At 40.1% G+C, this 21,785-nt stretch overlaps 1 protein-coding gene across 2 annotated transcripts in view; it reads right to left on the reverse strand.

Moving 5' to 3' along the window:
• The window catches only part of BTBD9 (BTB domain containing 9), a 467,705-nt gene that overhangs the window by 104,678 nt on the left and 341,242 nt on the right, over positions 1-21,785 (reverse strand). For both annotated transcript variants that reach the window (XM_039467447.2, XM_074397992.1), the window contains one exon: positions 14,560-14,749. In XM_039467447.2, coding sequence (XP_039323381.1) covers positions 14,560-14,749 — 190 coding nt within the window. The remainder of the gene's footprint in view (positions 1-14,559; positions 14,750-21,785) is intronic.

Genomic DNA, 21,785 nt, shown 5'->3' on the forward strand with positions numbered 1-21,785 from the left:
TGTGCTGTAGTCACAATGTCATTTTTGTTACTGTGAGAACTGTAGTGGCAATTCTTGGCTTGCCTTCCACTCTAAATTTCTGGTATTTCTCCTAAGAGTAAAAGAACTACAAAGAAAATGGGACCCCCCCAAAAAAAAAAAAAAGGAAAAAAAAGCAGCAGCAGCAGCAGCAGCTCCAATTAAAAATGAAAACCATTCCCAAACCCTCCTTACTCCCTGAACTGATAAAGTGCCCAGGAGCTACATTCTCAAACTGAAGATGTGCAAATAGGATAGTCATTGAGCACTATGTTCCAGATCCCTACTAGAGGGGATGGAAGTAGTAGGGCAGGGTGAAGAAATTACAGATACATTTAAAGTCCATAAGCAATATGTCAAAAAGCAAAGTTTAATACTCATTGATAAGGCAGTTAATATGAGAGTAGTAAAATAATAATAAATCAGTTACAGTGGAAGATGACGCTATAGACTAAAACACACCAATTAAGCACACAGTGCTGAGTTGTTTGTTGGTCACTAGGAGAAAATGGATTTGTACAGATCTGTCCTGTTGCCAGCTCTGTCTATTGTGATTACAAAAAGCATTTTACAAGATAGCTGGCCAGGGCAGTCTATGACCACAGAACAATAAAAATCTTACAGTACTTGGCATTTTAACAGAACTACTCATTTAGAATCTTTAATGAAACCAATTTTAAATGGATGACTCTGTTTAACACGTTCTTTCCAAATAGATGCAACTAATCTCCATGAATTTTCTGCTTGTCTCTGAGTCTAATGTATACAGCTAAAATCTCACTACAGTGAACACAACTGTGACAAAGCCATTTTCCTATTTTGCTAATAGGGCTATTATCAACAAAATATTATTTATCTGGTTACCACCAATTCTCAAGCAATTCTCTACAGATAATTGTTTATCTATTTCTAACAGGGTTACTATGAACTTTCTAATAAAAACAGTACTTGATTATATGATCTTCATTATCTCTTAACCTCAGAAAAGAGATGGATACAGAAAAGTCAGGTATCAGGAAAAGAAATGACAAGAGATTTGCACTGGACCTCAGAGGACAATTAAGTGGTATATAATTATCTAAAGGAATTAGAGCTAATGTTCTAGATCCCAACCGACCCTTCTCACAAGGTTCTTGAGGTAAGTATAAGCCAAGGAAAGTTCCAGCAAATGAGAAGCAAAGGGATATTTTATTGTTAGCACTAGTACAATTTCTGGCCCAAAACCCTAATGCAAAGGGTATAGGATATGGAGCACTCCCTATTCCCAAGTTTGTTATGCCTGAACAGCTTCAAACCAAAGCAAGCCAGTAGGCCTTCTCTGTCCCTTTGTCAACATCCAAAGCTTATTCTTGGTATTTACCACTAAAATGTTAGGAAAAATCAACCCAATACACTTTCTAATACAGTAATGTCCTTGTAACCGTCTGGGGTACATTCCAAGACCCTCAGTGGATGCCTGAATCCACAGATGGTATACAACCCTATATACTGTATACTATGTATTTTTGATCTGATAACTGAGATAGCTGTCCCAGCCAGACAGCTGTAAGTGATGAGTGGCTGGATATGCTGGACTACTGTCCAGCTGGACATGCCAGACAACGGGATGATTCAAGTTCCAGGCAGGATGGAGCAGGTCCGTGTGAAATCTCATCACACAGTCATGTAGTTCAAAAGTAGAGATAATGGCATGCAATTTAAAACATTTGAATGGTTTATTTCTGGAATTTTCCATTTAATATTGTGCACCACAGTTGACTGCAGGTAACTAAAACCATAGAAAGCAAAACCACAGATAAAAGGGAATGACCATACCAGAGAATCCGAGGAAATATGAGGAGACCACTGCCCTCCACTGCCTAGCACTGAGCTGCCCCTGAGCTGAGTTAGAAATAGATAAACCCTGTTAGAAATTGGTTTCATTAAAGATTCTTACCCTTACTGCCCTAGGAAAGAGAAAGTAAGAGTACCCAAGGAGAGAAAAGGATGGATCAGCTTACCACTTTGTTGTGAAGAACAAAACAGAAAACAGCCAGAAGAGATGGAGGACAGGGAAGTACAAAGCAGGAAGGCAGGGTCTCCTTCTAGGTTGTAGTGATCCTGGCTCATGCCGCTTAGGATCCAGTGATTCCACTGAACTATTCTGAGCCTAATCTGAGTGCTGCAAACAGACTAAACTGATCAGCATCTTCTTGACCACAATTTTAGGAAGGAGTGAGGATAGGTATAGGGGAAGGCACAAAGAAATGGCGGGAGAGAAAGCAGAGTGTATTTGTACTTCTTCTCCCAAGATTCAAAATGGTCCCATTGCTATAATTACCCTCCCACGGACTGTACTTCTTGTTTCAAATGTCCCCAAAGTCAGAAAGACTCATTATAATCCTACCAAAAAACCAACCAAACTAACAAAGAAGTTAGAAGAGGAAAAGACTGGAGACAGTATGACAGTCATTGCCTGGATTTTCTTTGAAAGTAAGAGGTCTTTTAAAAAAAAAATCTGTTGGCTGGGCGCAGTGGCTCAAGTCTGTAATCCCAGCACTTTGGGAGGCTGAGGCGGGTGGATCACAAGGTCAAGAGATCGAGACCATCCTGGTCAACATGGTGAAACCCCGTCTCTACTAAAAATACAAAAAAGTAGCTGGGCATGGTGGCACATGCCTGTAACCCCAGCTACTCAGGAGGCTGAGGCAGGAGACTGAGCTACTCAGGAGACTGAGAATTGCCTGAACCCAGGAGGCGGAGGTTGCGGTGAGCTGAGATCGCGCCATTGCACTCCAGCCTGGGTAACAAGAGTGAAACTCCGTCTAAAAAAAAAAAAAAAAAAAAAAAAAAAAAAAAAAAAATTTGTCATTTCATTCCAAGGAAGATAGACTTAACTTTTTCAACTCCAGATCTTAAAGACTGAAAATACTATTTCTAGTGGTACTTTTGATATAATTCATCTGTCACTACAAAATAATATAGACATGCAGTGAAATTTCTGATTTTGGAATTTTGTATGTATACAAGAATAGTCAACTCTGCTTTAGTTGACCAAATACATCTGGTTAACAGACTCCATTTTAACTGACAATTTAGATAAGAGTTTGGATATGATAAACTATATTTAACTATAGTAAAACCAAACCAAATAAAATTTATTCTAATTTTGAACGATCAGGAGGTACTGGTGATCTTACCCTGCCTCCCAAATTTCATTGCAGCATGAATTATCACTATGCTAGCAAAGCACAGGAGACCAGTTACAAAAAGCCAGTATATTAAGGGTTTGCAACAGAAGCCTGAAGTTTTTGCCAAGAAGTAAGTGTCATGAATATGAAATCAAACATACATAGTCAATAATACCTCTTACTTTGGGTTGGAATTGTGCAATAAGCAGATATAGGCTTTTATTTATATTCTAGAGTGCAGTGGCGTAATCTCAGCTCACTGCAACCTCTGCCTCCTGTGCTCAAGTGATTCTCCTGCCTCGGCCTCCTGAGTAGCTGAGACTAAAGGTGTCCACCACCACACCTGGCTAATTTTTGTATTTTTACTAGAGACAGGGTTTCACCATCTTGGCCAGGCTGGTCTCGAACTCCTGATCTCAGGTGATCTGCCTGCCTTGGCCTTCCAAAGTGCTGGGATTACAGGTGTGAGCCACCACACCTGACCAGCTACAGAACTTTTTGAAGCTGAGAATAATAGAAAATATATTACAGTACTGTTTAAGATATATCCAGAAGCTGTGAATTCTAAGGGAAGCTTTTAAAAATAAATAGGAAAAAGCCCCACTGAATTATATACTTTAAATGGGTGAATTATATGGCATGTGAATTATATTTCAATAAAGCAATTTTTAAAAATAAACAAAAATACATAAAATATGGAGACCTGTTAAAATTCCAAAGCGCATGTGAAATGTCAGGCAGGAGGTAGTGTTTTGTAGCAGAGCTGTTAGCTAGATAAGTCAACCCCCTTACCATGACCATCAATTTCTTAGCCAATCTTGCCAGGGCTGACCGTATGACATAGTTCTACCTAATAATTCTAAGTGAAAGTTGGCTGGGTAGGGCTTCAAATAAAGCTTTGGATTTTCCTAATAAAAACAAACAAACTTGGCTGGAAGGCTTTTATCCTTGTATTCCTTTGTTCTTCTCCTTCTTCCTGCCTAAACACAGATATGGTAGCTAAAGCTGTAGTTCCTATCTTGTTTCTCTGGGTGCAAACATACACATGGAAAAGACCAAGTAAATTGCAGAGATCACGGAATCGCAGAAGCAGTATGGGCAGCCATGGACCTGTGGACTTTTTGTTGTGCGACGCTAAAACAAACAAACAAAACAACAACAAAAAAGTCTTTCTCACTGAGATTGTTATTTGCAGACAAATGCAAGCTCCTTTGGAGCAAATGTTCAACAAATGTAAAGTCTGAGTTGCAACATATAATGGCAGTTTTCATAATTTATGGCCATAGAAAACAAGGGAAGGCTGATCCATAAGATGTGATGGCTCCTCTCATTTTCTTTTTAAGGCTATAGGAGGTTCTGCAAGATCACGCAACAAATTAGAATCTTTGGAGCTGGAGTTTTAGCATGGGTTGTGCTGTCCTACTTCTGATGGAGACAAAGGGATGAAACTCAAACTATACGCTGATTTCTTCATCTTGTAAATGAAGACAGTAAGAGCAGCTAAAGCTCCAGAACCACAGTAAGACATGGCAACTAAAAGAACCATTAGCCATTTCTAAATATTAAACTGTACAGAAGGTCTAAGCAATCTTGGCTGGTGTTTGGTTACAGACATAATAAGGTAAAAGGAAGAAAGAGGATCCTGACCATTAAGTCTTAAGGGCAGCAAGGAAAGAAAATCCAGGGAGAAGTAAAAGCACACTCTGCATTTGTCTATGTAACCAATCCCCCTTATGCTGAACCTGATACACTGCTGAAAGAGGCAATGCAGCAGGCAAAAAATGATTCTTCAGCTAGAGCTAAGCCCTTGAGTGTCCAGGAAAGTTGCTGAAGAGTCTGACGGACACCAACCAGCCGGTCATCATAATCATCTTTTCTAGGAGAAGAATGCAGAAATGGAGGTGGACGGAGAGGAGGAGCAAGAAGAGGACGTGGAGGAGTTTTCCTTGGTCTCAGTGCTTCTGCTTGTTCTTAAGCAGATATACAAGTATGTTTTGGTCAAGTGCCTCTGTGGTTACCAATGTACAAAGGGCTAAGCTTTTTAAAGAGAGAGATACACTGACATCAGGTGGCTATCAAGAGACGTACCAAAAGTATCTGAACAAAATGACAAAATTGGGCTCCTGGGAAAAGAGTCTCCAATTTAAGGATACTTGGGGAAAGAATATGAAGATTTTTCAAAGGTAGATGACTGCTTTGAATTAATTCAAGAATTAACCTTAAATGACTGTGACCCTTCATCAGTTTTTTCAGAATAGCTTGATTCATTGAATACTCAAAAGCTATATTAGGCCGGGCGCGATGGCTCAAGCCTGTAATCCCAGCACTTTGGGAGGCCGAGGCGGGTGGATCACGAGGTCGAGAGATCGAGACCATCCTGGTCAACATGGTGAAACCCCGTCTCTACTGAAAATACAAAAAATTAGCTGGGCATAGTGGCCTGTGCCTGTAATCCCAGCTACTCAGGAGGCTGAGGCAGGAGAATTGCCTGAACCCAGGAGGTGGAGGTTGCGGTGAGCCGAGATTGCGCCATTGCACTCCAGCCTGGGTAACAAGAGCGAAACTCCGTCTCAAAAAAAAAAAAAAAAAAAAAAAAAAAAAAAAAAAAAAAGCTATATTAAAGCAATTTGATGCATTAAATGTGTAGAAATTTCACTTTGCTCAAAGTCCTATGCTTCTGTTAGCCCTCATGAGAATAGCTGCATTTCTGTGACCCCGTGTAGCCTATCCTGGGGCAGCAGCATATAAAACATCTGCCACAGAAAGGAGGAGGCTGATGCTTTCCACTCATTTCGTTTTCCAAGGTGAATGATTCTGGTTTTTGAAATGATTGCTGAAATCACTAAGTATTTGTTTTAAACAGTTCTTCACAATTCTAGATAATTTCTAAACAGACATGTGTGCATGAAATACTGGGTCAGATGGGGCTGAAATCCTGTGTAAAAAAATGTCTTCTTGATGGTTTAAAATCTTAGACAGCTAAAAGGATTATTCTTTTCATATACCCAGCTATATGTTATAATGACTACTTGCCAAGTTCTCCAATCACTTTAGAGAGGTAAATGGCTGACATGTGAGGTGAATCACACACATGAACACACAAACATATATATATTTTTGGCATTTAACCTTTCCTGCTTTTCCAAAGAACATCTGCATTCTAGCGCCCCTCCTGTATTTTTAACATACAACTTAGTTGCCATAGCAATCCTTTCTGGTCTTGAAATACCTCTAGGATGAAACTGGCTGAGGCACATTTACCATGCCCCCAAACTATCCTGCTATCTGTTTCCAGGATCCAGGATTTCTGGCCCTCTAAGCGTTCACACAGTTCAGACTTCAGCACCTACTGAGAACCATAGATATAATTATTTACTCTATGATTTTTCTGGGAACAGAGCTCTGCCGTCTGAGGGTGATAAAAGAAGACTTTAGTGTGATGCAGATAGGCTCAGAGAGAAACAGCACTTAGTAATAAATCACAGATCAGTGAGACAAGGAAGAACTCCTTGGTTCAGGGCTGTGACAGATGACACTCAGCGTGACTGATATGAAGCAAAATTTGTAAAATATCTTTCCAATTGTGACTAGAATTATAGGCAATCTTAATCCAAGCCAGAAGAGTCATCTATTTAGATGCTGGTTGTATTCTTCAGACTATAAAAAGGAAATTTCTAGCTCTCTAGGTTGCAACGAAGGCTGTCTTAATGTAAATAGATGTGCTGCTTGCCTGTGCAGCACTCAGACAGAATGAAACAGAAGCGGCATGGAACAAGTGAGGCAAGCATTCTTACCTTCTCACCTGTGCTAATGTCAGCGCCTAACTCCAGAGCTCAATCTCAGGCATTTGCTGGAGATGCCAGATCTTTAGCAGTTTCCTCACATACACTTAGATGAGACACACTGAGCAAATATGATATCCAATTTAGTTGATAGATAGAACTCCCTTTAGTTGCACTAGCATCTATGTTGTCAGTTTAGTCAATGAATGTTTATTGAGTACTCACAGCACAGAGAACCATTCCAGGCATTTGGAAACTGTTGCAAGGACTCAAGCCCATCACAATGTTAAAAAACACTATCTTCAATTTGAGATTATCTGTGGTCCTATTAGACACTGAGGGCAGCACAGATGTAGAAAATACTCAAAATAATTACAAAACATTATTTGAGTCATTAGCTTCAATTCCTCTACCCACCTTTATCGACTAAGCCTTCATTTGGCTATTAAGTAGGGAAAAAAAATAGAATTTTTTTGCGATTCCTCTCCTTTTTCTTTTCTGTACTTACGCTTCTGAAGGGAAGTGGATGAGCAACAGTTAGGCAGGGTGGTAAACAGCAGGAAGAAGAAAAAATAGCAGTCTAAAGGAGGTCATGGCAATTTACAAACTGAATAGACAATCTAGAGTTGGTTGTAGCCACACAATAGTGAAAGGACAATTGAACTTGCCATGGGCTTGACAGTTCACAGAGAAAGAAAAATATACCAGATAAATAAGGACCACAGTGGCATATGTAATTCTTTTTTTTAGGATCAACTTGCTATTACTTCTTTTTATCTACTTAATAAGTACAAGACATAAACTGATTTGTGGTTCAGACATTCTGTGTCAGATTAACTTTTTAAATTGGTAGAACTGTATTTTTTCCTTCTGCAAAACAAAAAAGCTTCATCCCACAGACTAAAAAGCTTATGAATACCCATTAAGAACCTACTTTAGGCTAGATACTTTTGTCCTAACATATTGCATTTATATGACATTTTCCAATTGAGGAACTCAAAATAGTTTTGTGTCATTAACTTTTTAATACTCCTGACACCCAGAGAGACAATGGGTTTATTTAGCTGCATCCATCTACACAGTCCCATCTTTTGACAGCCTACTTACTATTAGGTTTGTTATTTAAAGGATTTGGGGTATTTTACTTACACTATTGCACATATCAATTGCAATACCATTGTTCAAGCCAATGTAAAAATTGTTAATTTAATTGACTCTCTTATAATTAGGGTTTCAACAAAGTGCTGTCATTTATTAGCTGGGACAGACTGGATGATAGATATACTTAATGCATAGCATATTTGATTTCTTATACTAGCCTGAAAACACTAAGAAGGATATCACAATTAGCAAGTAGAAAGATAATAAGTCTTAAACTAAGGCGACAAAGGAACTATAAACTAAGACATTAGGTGGATTTGGTTAGTTATTATAACTCTACTTTGGTCTTTTTATGTGGTCAAGCCTCTGAAGATTTCCTGTTATTTAAATTTTAATGTTTTTAAAATGGCAAGAAGATGATATAATTACTGCACAATTATCCACTTTTAAGGCACATTTCAGGTAATTTCTCTCTCTTTTCTTGAAAATAAAATGAGTAACTTTTGCTGTGCTTGTAAACCTAGCAACACTAAGGACAAACTCCTTTATTTCCCAGTTATGCTACCTTGGGAATGAGAAAGAAATGCAAGAGACAAGAGAGCTTCCTGTTAAATGGTAAAAGTTAGACGCCTCCTGCTGTTTCTTTTCTAGGAGGGGCCTAGATCAAGGAAGGTCAGGAGCAGAGATGGTGGCTTCTAAAGGCATGAGGGCCTCCCCATCCCTGCCCCTCCTCTGCTCTGATGGCGCTGAAGAAACACTGGAACGGGGGTGGCAGTTGGTGAGTGGCATGGAAAACTCTCAGGCTGTCACCTCTCAAAGCTATCTCCCAGCTGACCATACTCTCCCCTCCCTCTTTCTGCTTCAGCCACACTGGTCTCCTAGCTGTTCCTATCGCCTGCCAGGCAATCTCCACTCCAGGGCTTGGCACTGCCTGTGATGCTCATCCTCAGAGGGCTTACTCTCCCCGTCCTTTGGGATGTGCTCACACTTCACCCTTCTGAGTGAGGCCTTCCTGACCACCCAATCTAAAACTGGACTGTGTCTCCTGCCTGGTTTTTCCTCCTGACTTCCCCAAAACATCTCTAAATATCAGCCATCTTACAAATAGCATTTATTATCTCCCCTCAACCCCACTAGAACGTCAGTTCCGTGAGAGCACCAATGTTTATTTTGTTTATTCAGTGCCCTATCCCCGGTGCCTACAATAGTGCCTAGCACACAGAAAAAGGCTTAGTAAATTTTGTTGAACAAATGAAAGAAAAGGCGGGTATAGAGAGAGGGTCAGAGATCATGTTTTGAGTCCACCCTCTCTAGTATACCACTAGAAATATACATCATATATATATATATATGTATATATATAGTGTATATATACACACACACCCCACGGGATATTGGTATCTTACTCCCTAAGAGGATTAGACTGCCATTGACTACGCTTGGTTAGACCCAAGCATTTTCTGTCAAGAAAGAAGGCTCTATTGCCTACCCAGCTACAGAGTAAACTCTCAGAAAAGGAAGAAATGGCTTCTGTCGATGAAACCAGCCAAACAAAATAAATCCTTAGTCACAAGGCAATTATGTCCTTCACTTAGCAACGGCAAATGCAGTGACCAAGATAATTCATGTCTGGCCAGGTGCAGTGCTCACGCCTGTAATCCCAGCACTTCGGGAGCTTGAGTCAGAAGGATCACTTGAGCCCAGGAGTTTGAGACCAGACTAAGCAACAAAGCAAGACCCTGTCTCCACAAAAAAATTCTAAAAACTAGTCAGGTGTGGTGGTGCATGCCTGTAGTCCCAGCTGCTCAGGAGGCTGAAGTGAGAGGATTGCTTGAGCCCAGGAGGTCAAGGCTGCAGTGAGCCATGATCGCGCCATCATGTTTGAGACTTTTGCCTTTGTAGTCACTAAATATAAAAGAACTTGAATACTTAACGCCAATATACCATTGATTGGGCCCTACCTCAGCCAGGGTAAGAGAGGGTTTCCAGGATTTCTACATCTCCTTCCTCCTAGATGGGGAAACTGCAAAGTCACTGGGCTGTCTAATACTCTCCCTCTGGTGTTGATTCAGAATCACTGGGTTTTTTTCAGATACAATGCTTAGGAAAGCAAGTCAGCCATCACAAGCAATAGAAGCTGTGGGTCAAATGTCACTGACTAATCAACCTGTCAGTGGTCAATTACCCATCCCTATGAAGGGGTGCCACTCATCTAGTTTCCTGTCAATAAATGTCTATCTGGCCACATCAACTGTCGCTAACTGCAGCCTGCCAAGATCTCCAGCATTGTCCACAAGCATTGGTGGCTAAGAAATTTCTCTCCCTTTCCTCTTAATAATGTCACAGAAGAGGCAAATGCAGTTCCCGACAACATAATGTTAGTTTCACAGAGACGTGTCTCTTTGAAGGCTCAGCCAGTTATACAGAGCTTCAGTTGCATGGATTTTTTTTCACTGGAAAAAAACAAAAAGCAGGCTTAAGGAGGCTGGAGGCTTCATACTGTGCTGAGATACACAATTCTGCCTTTGGTGTGTTCATGCTCATCATCCCCACTCTGAGTCAGGAAAAGAAACATTGTTTGGGAGAACCACTTTCATTCCACATTTAAGGAAAACCAAAATGGACACTGTTCTCTCTTGCGTTAAGTCCCAGTGACAGCCTTTTCTGGAGTCAGAGTGAACGTCTCTGATTCTCTGGGTAGAGCTAGAGGCCAAGGTGGCCTTGCCACATGAAGAGCCTGTTTATTTCTCTGAGTTGTCACTCTGATAACAACCTCATGCAGTCCACATTAGATTTAAAATTCTAGACTTCCCACTGTACTCTCCTCCCAGTTTTCCTCTCTTTCTTGATAGACTACCTCACCAGTACATTGAATCTTTCAAGGGAAGCTTATTCCAAGTTGGCACAGGTTTTTATATATCAAGTAAGGCTGGGAGGAGGCAGTGAGTGAACATTTATAATACAAATGCTCTGACAGAAACTGTATACAAAATATATGGGATTATTGAAGAGGGATCTATCAATAAGGCCAGGAGATAACGGATGGTTAGAGAAGCATTCCCAAAGGAGTGAAGCCTTAAAGGGGGGAAAAAAAATAGAGCCAGGTAGAAAGGGAGGTAATGAGAAGGTAGTGAGAGATGCAAACAATGATATCAGCATGGTCAAGGAATTAAAGGCACGAGGGTAAGATGCTCTCAACAGCTGGATAGGCTGTGACAGAGTCCAGAGTAGCACAGGGTTGGGTAGTGGGGGGGTGGCGTGGGTGGTGCTGACGCAGGACACAAGTCTGTATAGACAGAGGTAGGTCAGATAGTTCCTAAATGCCTTAGTCTGAACTTTCTCCAGAAGGCAAGTATTAATCATGAATCCTTTGAGAGGAGGGTGTGGTCCTATCAGATGTGTGGGAGGGATGGTTGTGGGTGGGGACGCGGGGGGCCCACTGGAGGTATGGAAAATCAGGTAGAAAACTGAAACAACTACTGTGCAACTATGGTAATGCAGTGGGACAGAGAAGAGGAAAAGAATTAGTGAGATGTTTAGGCCATACTGACAGAACTTTATGGCTGACTGGATGAGAGAAGAAAGTGAAGGAGAGGAAGGAAATCATGGAGATTCCCATGTTTTTGGCTCCAGTAATGGACAAATGGATAGTGCCACTGAATGAGATGGGGAATCATGACATGATGTAAACTTGAACAGGGAGGGAAGAATAATGGAATCCCATTTTAGACATCTTGGTTAGAGATGTGCATAGAGCACTGTTAGATGGTGGCGGTGGTGGGGAGGGAGGTGTGGGGTAACAGGTAAGCAAATGGAATACGGAACATTAAAAGAGAGTGGGCAGAGCTACTAAGCTTCCCATTTACTTCAATCTTCACTGGAAAGGAGGCTGGTCTTCAAATTAGAAATGTCAGAACAAACATAATAAAGAGAAAATTGAAGTCCCAAATAGGTGAAGTGAAAGAGAGTATCCAGTCAATTTAAATGATTTTGAGTCTCCTGACTCAGATGAGTTACACCCCAAGCCTGCTGAAAGAAATTGCAGATGTAATCTCAGAGCCACGATTGGTAATCTTCAAGAAATTGCAGAGGCTATCAGGAGTGCCAGTAGACAAAAGACGGACAACTGTTTTCCAGATTTTTAAAGTAAAGAGGGATAGATTGTAATGGAAAATACAGAGATAAGTTTCACATCATCTTTAACAAGAATTCTTGAATAGCTTATTAAATAGATGGTTTACGAGTACTTTAGTTAATGCATACCAATACGAGAAAGGAAGGTGGGGTGCGGTTTGCTACTTGACGGAAGTTGACTTGTACCGGTAGCTGATATGGCCTGTCTCTTCCCCTTCCTAAGCACAAAGTAAGTTGGTCTGGCCTGTGGTATGAACTTGAGGCTTCTCTATCTGTGACTGGTTGCCTATGGTACTTAGCCTGTAGTGTGACCCTTTATAAAAAAGGGCTAATGATTTAAATCAAAAATTCACAGTCTGAATTCTCCAAGAAATCCAGCATCAACTACTTAGGGTGCCCTGGGACACCAGCAAGCCAGCATTAACCTCTGTGGTTATTAGCCTAAACATCAATAAACCTTTGCTTATTCGAATATTACTACCTTATTTTTTGTTCTGTTTCTTTCTGTATACATACTAACTCTAAAATGAGAACAGGGAACAACAAGCAAATGTGGTGAAACATTACGGGGGAAAGGCAGTTAGGCCTTGCCAGCACCTTTACTTCAGGTAGGCTAAGATATACATATACATATACACATTACATTTTTTCATTAGCCCTTCAGATACCTTCTTAGAACATTAAAAAAAAAAAAAGAAGAAGAAGAAGAGAAAAGAAAAAGCAGCCTACTTAAGACCCAGATGGCTCTCTTGAACTAAAAGTACAGGCATGCACTGCATAATGATTTCAGTCAAGGACAAACTGCATCTACGATCATCTCACAAGAAGAGATATTAGAGCTGAAAAATTCCAGTCGCCTAACGACATCATAATGTTGTAGCACTATTACTTCATTGAAAAAATAGAGTGTTGGCCAGGTGCTGTGGCTCATGCTTGTAATCCAGCACTTTGGGAGGCCGAGGCAGGCAGATCACTTGAGGTCAGGAGTTCGAGAGCAGCCTGGCCAATATGGCGAAGTTCCGTCTCTACTAAAAATACAAAAAGTAGCCAAGCGTGGTGGCAGGTACCTATAATCCCAGCTACTCGGGAGGCTGAGGCAGGAGAATAGCTTGAACCTGGGAGGTCGAGGTTGCACGCCAGCCTGGGTGACAAGAGTGAGACTCTAGTTTCCCCCTCCCCGCCAAAAAAAAAGAAAAGAAAAAAATATATATATATACAGAGAGAGTGTAGTGTAAGTGTACAATGTTTTAAAGTCTACAGTAGTGTACAGTAATGTCCTAGGCCTTCACATTCAACTATCTATCACTTACTCCCTGACTCACCCAGAGCAACTTCTTATACTGCAAGCTTCTTTCATGGTATGTACCCTACACAGGTGTACCATTTTTTAATCTTCTTCTTTTTTTTTTTAAATTGAGATGGAAATCTCATAATGTTTCCCAGGCTGATCTTGAACTCCTGAGCTTTCAAGCCATCCACCCACCTCTGCCTTCCAAAGTGCTGGGATTACAAGCATGAGTCATGGTGCCCAGCCACCATTTTTTATCTTTTATACATTTTTATTGTACCTTTTCTATATTTAGACATGTTCAGATACATAAATGCTTACCACTGTGGTATAATTCAGTCTTTAGTATAGTAACATGCTGTACAGGTTTGTAGCCTAGGAGCAGTAGGATATGCCATCTAGCCTAGGTATGTGGTAGGCTATACCAACCAGGTTTGTGAAAGGACACTCTATGATGTTTCCACAATGACAAAACTGGCTGACAGTGCGTTTCTCACATTGTATCTCTGCCATTAAGCAATGCAAGACTGTATATCCTCTGAGGGATATCACCAGTCTCACATTTAAAAATTATATAATCCTATAAATCGAGCAAGGTTAGTTCCCTTCTTAAAACAAAACAAAAAGGAACAACGAAAAGCCCAGACACCAAGATCACTAAGATGGTTCAGAACCAGATCTCAACTTCAGATCTGTTTGGTTCATATGCAATTTATTAAAGTTGAAAACGATTTTTCATTCTATATGATCTATTTTGACATTATCCTATAAGCCTCTAACAAATACAAATTGACCCTTGAGAAGGACATAAGCCACCCAGCGAGAAGCCTCTTGTCTAGTTCCTCCATGAGTCTAACTTCCGTGTACTGCCCCAGCAGAAAATCCAAACAAGCACCCTATATCTCATCGTTGTCCCTTCCTTTGGCTCCCACTCCTTTCTTGACATTTAGAGCAAAGAACAGTAGCGTTTCTTTACTGAAGTTATTAAGATTTTCATTTTATCAAAATACAATCTGTATGTGTATCTTCCATTTTAAAACTAATGAATGAGGAGTAATCTTCTTACCGTATTGACCCAATCATGTATGGCTGTGCCAGCTGAACCACAATCGCACCACTTCCTAGCTGGTGACATGTGTAGCCAGAATCCCAATCATAATTCTTAGTGTCCCCATTCAGCAAGGCATTTCGGCTCCGACTGACTCCTTCAATCACGCTGGCACAATCAGCAATTGTTGCAATGTTCTCCATGGGAACTGTGAATCCAAAAACACGATTTGGCATCAGGATAAGGGAAGCCAAATATATCTTGATAGTGTGCTCAGAACAAAATTAATTAACTGCTATCTCAAATCAATGGTAAAAGAAAAATTAGAACATTTTGATTATCTTCAGATATGAATACATTTTCCATGGCAAATAGCTTTTAAAAAATGTTAAACCCACTGGGCACGGTGGGTCACATTTGTAATCCCAGCACTTTGGGAGGCTAAGGCGGGCAGACCACTTGAGGTCAGGAGTTTGAGACCAGCCTGGCCAGCATGGCGAAAATCCATCTCTATAAAAATACAAAAAATTAGCCAGGCATGGCAGCATGACCCTGTAGTCTCAGCTACTCGGAAGGCTGAGGCAGGAGAATTGCTTGAATGCAGGAGGCAGAGGTTGCAGTGAGCCAAGGTCACATCACTGCACTCCAGCCTGGGTGACAGAATAAGACTCTGCCTCAAAAACAAAAGAAAAGAAAAAAGAAAAGAAAAGAAAAGGGAAAAGGAAAAGCAAGATATAGAAAAATACAGGCTATGTTTTCATTTATACAAAGTTTTCAACAAAGTCAAAATAAAACATACTTTTAGAGCTATATACGTAAATGTAAAACTAAAAAGGGAATCTAGGAAAGTAATACAGAAAAATAAAATAGCTTGGGAAGAGGGAAGATGAAATTTTGGAAGCCCCCCCAAACCAACCAAAAGGTCTAAATATTAACTGGGTCAGTGCAGTAGCTCACGCCTGTAACCCCAGCACTTTAGGAGGCTGTGGAGAGGAGATTGCTTGAGTTCAGGAGTTCAAGACCAGCTGGGACAATGTGGTGAAACCCCATCTCTACCAAAAATATAAAAAATTAGCCAGGCGTTGTAGCACACATCTGTGGTCCCAGCGACTCGGCCTACTGAGATGGGAGAATTGCTTGGATCTGGGAGGCAATGGTTGCAGTAAGCCAAGATCACACCACTGCACTCCAGCCTTGGAAACACAGTGAAACTCCCTCTCAAAAACAAACAAAAAATGATTTTATGTCTAATGCAGATATTTAATCTATTCTTCTGAAAGTCTGCTTAAAGAAACACGTTTATGTTTCTTTCTCAATTCTGAAACTCACAAAATAGGAAAGTGATCCAGGATGTGGCACCAAACCCATTTCAGAATATACAGTTGCCCTCAGCCACGATTGATTTCTTTTTGTCTACTATTCTGTGCATTGCAATATATATGCTCTTCCCATTGTTAGTGAACTGCTGCATCTTAAAAACCCAGCTGTTCTGATTTTGAGTCTCTCTTTCTGTAATTCAAATCTATATCAATCTGCTCATTTATATAAGTCAAGAACTTCCACAAAATGATGGATGCTCAATATGATGTAAATTCTTTAAACACTGAGAAGAGAATAAAAGGTGAGGGGCCTTTTAAGTCCCCTGGGACCTTTCCTGTGCATTTAAAACAAAAACCTATAATTTTCTCCATTTATTTAACCAAAACCTACTTATATTCAAGGTTTGCAGCTTACTTCAGATAATTTAAAAGTAGATTGGAAAAGAAAACGTAATTCTACATATATCTTCTACGCAACTCATTTATTTTCCAAAGTTGGACATGCTTGTACTTAAGCCCTCATCTCATATGCCTTCACTAATTGCTTTGCTCTCTGTAGCTGAGTAAAGCCACCCACAGAGAAGAAAGGAAGGGAGAGAAGGGAGAGAGAGAGGATTAATTTTTCTGGTGATGAATTCCTTGATTATAAAGCTTAACTCCAAAGCAACAAGCAAAAACACTGGTGAAATTACCTGTAAGGAGTTTCCTGGCAGAGAAAGAGCTCAGAGAGAAACTCCCTGTGACTTTGGAAAGAAAAAGAAGTGGATTAAATTTAGAAGGTAAGCTATGGTACTTCTGTCTCCTGGAAAAAGGGCAGTATTCTTTGATTTGGAAGAGAGAATGAAAGGAAATGGCACAAGATGTACAGTAAATTGAGCTGAGCGATAACACTGTAGACAGGTTATACTGCAGCAACTGACAAGCCCCTACTCTCTCAGTGGCTTCACATAGAACACATTTATTCAATACAATCAGCCAGGAGGTCCTGCTCATTGTATCACTCAGGGATCCCAGTGACAGAGGCTTCATAGTGACATGTGCTTCCCCAATCACAGCAGCCGTGGGAAGAGAGTAAGCTGGGCACTGGCTCCTAAAACTCTTCCCCAAAAGTAACATGTTACTTTGCACAAATTTCATTGTCTAAGACAGGTCACATGGCCTTACCTAACTTCAAAGGGGACTAGAAAGCACAAACCTGCTATGTGCCTGGGAAAAGCACCAGGGAGGAAAAAAAAAGGGACTATTTGGTGAACAACATTTAATGCGTACCGCAAACATTAAGCCTGGATGAAAAAACATTTAACACACAGTACATCTGGTCATCTGTTTCAAGTATATAAAGTATTTCAATGTATTAATATTCCAAAATTTATCTATTCTCTTGCTGAGGGACATTTAGATTGCTACCACTGTTTTCTTTGCCATTACAAACAAAGGTGTCTTCTTTTATTCCCAAGTAAGAGTTTCTTAAAGGAATACTTAAGATTTCTATGTATGTGGAAGTGGAATTACACTCATGGCTATGACTTAACTTCAACTTCCCTAGATACTGCCAAATTATTCACCAAAGTGATTGTAAAGCTTTATACTGTCTCCTTGAAGAGGTCCTTTAGAATATCCCTTGTAAGCTGTATTCCTAGGTATTTTATTCTTTGTAGCAATTGTGAATGGGAGTTCACTCATGATTTAGCTCTCTGTTTGTCTATTATTGTTGTATAGGAATGCTTGGGATTTTTGGACATTGATTTTATATCCTAAGACTTTGCTGAAGTTGCTTATCAGCTAAAGGAGATTTGGGACTGAGATGATTGGATTTTCTAAATATATAATCATGTCATCTGCAAACAGAGACAATTTGACTTCCTCTCTTCCTATTTGAATACACTTTCTTTCTTTTTCTTGCCTGATTGCCCTGGCCAGAACTCCCAACTATGTTTTAAACAGGAGTAGTGAGAGAGGCCATCTTTGTCTTGTACCTGTTTTCAAAGGGAATGCTTCTAGCTTTCGCCCATTCGGTGTGATATCGGCTGTGGGTTTGTCATAAATAGCTCTTATTATTTTGAGATGCATTCCATCAATACCTAGTTTATTCAGAGTTTTTAGCATGAAGAGGTACTGAATTTTATCGAAGGCCTTTTCTGCATCTATTGAGATAATCACATGGGTTTTGTCATTGGTTCTGTTTATGTGATGGATTACATTTATTGATTTGTATATGTTGAACCAGCCCTGAATCCCAGGGACGAAGCCAACTTGATCGTGGTAGATAAGCTTTTTGATGTGCTGCTGGATTTGGTTTGCCAGTATTTTACTGAGGATTTGCGCATTGATGTTCATCAGGGATACTGGCCTCAAATTTTCTTTTTTTGTTGTGTCTCTGCCAGGTTTTGGTATCAGAATGATGTTGGCCTCATAAAGTAAGGGAGGAGTCCCTCTTTTTCTGTTGTTTGGAAGTTTCAGAAGGAATGGTAGCAGCTCCTCGTCGTACCTCTGGTAGAATTTGGCTGTGAATCCGTCTAGTCCTTGGCATTTTTTGACTGGTAGGCTATTAATTACTGCCTCAATTTTAGAACTTGTTATTGGTCTATTCAGGGATTCGACTTCTTCCTGCTTTAGTCTTGGGAGTGTGTATGTGTCCAGGAATTCATTCATTTCTTCTAGATTTTCTAGTTTATTAGCATAGAGGTGTTTATTGTGTTCTCTGATGGTAGTTTGTATTTCTGTGAGATCAGTGGTGATACCCCCTTTATTATTTTTTATTGTGTCTATTTGATTCTTCTCTCTTTTCTTCTTTATTAGTCTGGCTAGTGGTCTATCTGTTTTGCTAACCTTTTCAAAAAACCAGCTCCTGGATTCACTGATTTTTCTGAAGGGTTTTTTGTGTATCTATTCCTTCAGTTCTGCTCTAATCTTAGTTATTTTTTGCCTTCTGCTAGCTTTTGAATTTGTCTGCTCTTGCTTCTCTAGTTCTTTTAATTGCGATGTTAGGGTGTCAATTTTAGATCTTTCCCATTTTCTCCCATGGGCATTTAGTGCTATAAACACTCCTTTAGCCATATCCCAGAGATTCTGGTATGTTGTGTCTTTGTTCTCATTGGTTTCAAATAACTTCTTTATTTCTGCCTTAATTTCATTATTTACCCAGCAGTCATTCAGGAGAAGATTGCTCAATTTCCATGCGGATGTACAGTTTTGAGTGAGTTTCTCCACTGCTTAAGGAAATAACATTCCATGCTCATGGAAAGGACACATTAATATCATGAAAATGGCCATACTGCCCAAAGTAATTTATGGATTCAATCCTATCCCCATCAAGCTACCAATAACTTTCTTCATAGAATTAGAAAAAAAACTACTTTAAATTTCATATGGAACCAAAAAAAGGGCCCATATAAACAAGACAACCCTAAGCAAAAAGAATAAAGCAGGAGGTATCATGCTACCTAACTTCAAACTATAGTACAAGGCTACAATAACCAAAACAGCATGGTTTTTGGTACCAAAACAGATATACAGACCAATGGAGCAGAACAGAGGCCTCAGAAATAACACTACACATCTACAATCATCTGATCGTTGACAAACCTGACAAAAACAAGCAATGGGGAAAGGATTCCCTATTTAATAAATGGTGTTGCGAAAACTGGCTAGCCATATGCGGAAAGCGGACGTTACACCTTACACAAAAATTAACTCAAGATGAATTAAAGACTTAAACATAAGACCTAAAACCATAAAAACTCTAGGAGAAAACCTAGGCATTACCATTCAGAACATAAACATGGGCAAAGACTTCATTACTAAAACATCAAAGCAATGACAACAAAAGCCAAATTTGACAAGTGGGATCTAATATAACTAAAGAACTTTTGTACAGCAAAACAAACTATTATCAGAGTGAACAGGTGACTTACAGAATGGGAGAAAATTTTTGCAATCTATCCATCTGACAATGGGCTGATATCCAAAATCTACAAAGAACTTAAACAAATTTACAAAAAAAAAAAAAAAAAGAAAGAAAGAAAGAAAGAAAACACAAACAACCCCAACAAAAAGTAAGCAAAGGATATGAACAGACACTTCTCAAAAGAAGACACTTACGCTGCCAACAAACATTAAAAAAAACTTATCATCACTGGTCATCAGAAAAATGCAAATCAGGCCAGGTGCAGTGGCTCACGCCTATAATCCCAGCACTTTGGGAGGCCAAGGCGAGCAGATTACAAGGTCAGGATTTCAAGACCAGTCTGGTCAATAGGGTGAAATCTCATCTCTACCAAAAATACAAAAATTAGCTGGGCGTGGTGGTGGGTGTCTGTAGTCCCAGCTACTTGGGAGACTGAGGCAGGAAAATCACTTGAACCGGGGAGGCAGAGATTGCAATGAGCCAATATCCTACTACTGCTCTCCAGCCTGAGCAGCAGAGTGAGACTTCATCTCAAAAAAAGAGACAGAGAAATGCAAATCAAAACCCCAAAGAGGTACCATCTCACACCAGTTAGAATGGCAATCATTAAAAAGTCGGGAAATAACAGATGCTAAAGAGGATGTAGAGAAATAGGAACACTTTTACAGTGTTGGTGGGAGTGTAAATGAGTTCAACCATTGTGGAAGACAGTGTGGAGATTTCTCAAGGATCTAGAACCAGAAATACCATTTGACCCAGCAATACTATTACTGGGTATGTGTCTTTATAGTAGCATAAAGACACATGCACACATAGGTTTACTGCAGAACTACTCACAATACCAATGACTTGGAACCAACCCAAATGCCCATTCATGATAGAATGGATCAAGAAAATGTGGCACACATATACCATGGAATCCTATGCAGCCATAAAAGAAGATGAGTTCATGTCTTTCGCAAGGACACAGATGAAGCTGGAAACCATCATTCTCAGCAAACTAACACGGGAACAGAAAACCAAGCACCACATGTTCTCACTCATAAGTGGGAGTTGAACAATGAGCACACATGGAAACAGGGACGGGAACATCACACACCAGGCCTTGTTAGGGGGTGGGGGGCTAAAGAAGAGATAGTATTAGGAGAAACACCTAATATAGATGATGGGTTGACGGGTACAGCAAACCAACATGGCACGTGTATACCTATGTGACAAACCTGCATGTTCTGCACATGTACCCCAGAACTTAAAGTATAATAAAAGTAGTAAAATTTTGTGTCAAAAAAACCTTTATACTCTCAACTGATTGCTCCACAACCTCACCAACTTCTGGTAATGTCAGACAGATGAGTGTGAAATGGGATCTCAATGTGATTTCAGTTTTTAACTTTTTTGTTAGGTGAAGTTGAACATTTTCCCCCATTTTTCCCTCTGGAATCATTTTCAATTTTTCTTCTGTAAACTGTACATTTTAATCTTTTGCCTATTTTTAAAATTATATTTCTCACTGATTTTCAGTATGCCAAGCCTTTGTAGGTCAATACGTGGAGTTGAAATACTTAATCTTTTTCTTTCCTTTTTTTTTTTTTTTTTTTTTTTTGAGACAGAGTTTCATTCTCGTTACCCAGGCTGGAGTGCAATGGCGCGATCTTGGCTCACCGCAACCTCTGCCTTGGTTCAGGCAATTCTCCTGCCTCAGCCTCCTGAGTAGCTGGGATTACAGGCACGCACCACCATGCCCAGCTAATTTTTTGTATTTTTAGTAGAGATGGGGTTTCATCATGTTGATCAGGATGGTGTCGATCTCTTGACCTCGTGATCCACCCGCCTCGGCCTCCCAAAGTGCTAGGATTACAGGAGTGAGCCACCACGCCCGGCATCTTTTTATGACTTGTGCTTTTCCCTTTTCAAAAAAATTTTATTATTATTGTTGTTGTTGTTGAGACAGGGTCTCACTGTGTCACCCAGGCTGGAGTGCTGTGGTGTGATCATGGTTCACTGTAGCCTCGAACTCC

Source organism: Saimiri boliviensis, chromosome 4 (assembly GCF_048565385.1).
Source record: "Saimiri boliviensis isolate mSaiBol1 chromosome 4, mSaiBol1.pri, whole genome shotgun sequence".
Lineage (NCBI taxonomy): Eukaryota > Metazoa > Chordata > Mammalia > Primates > Cebidae > Saimiri > Saimiri boliviensis.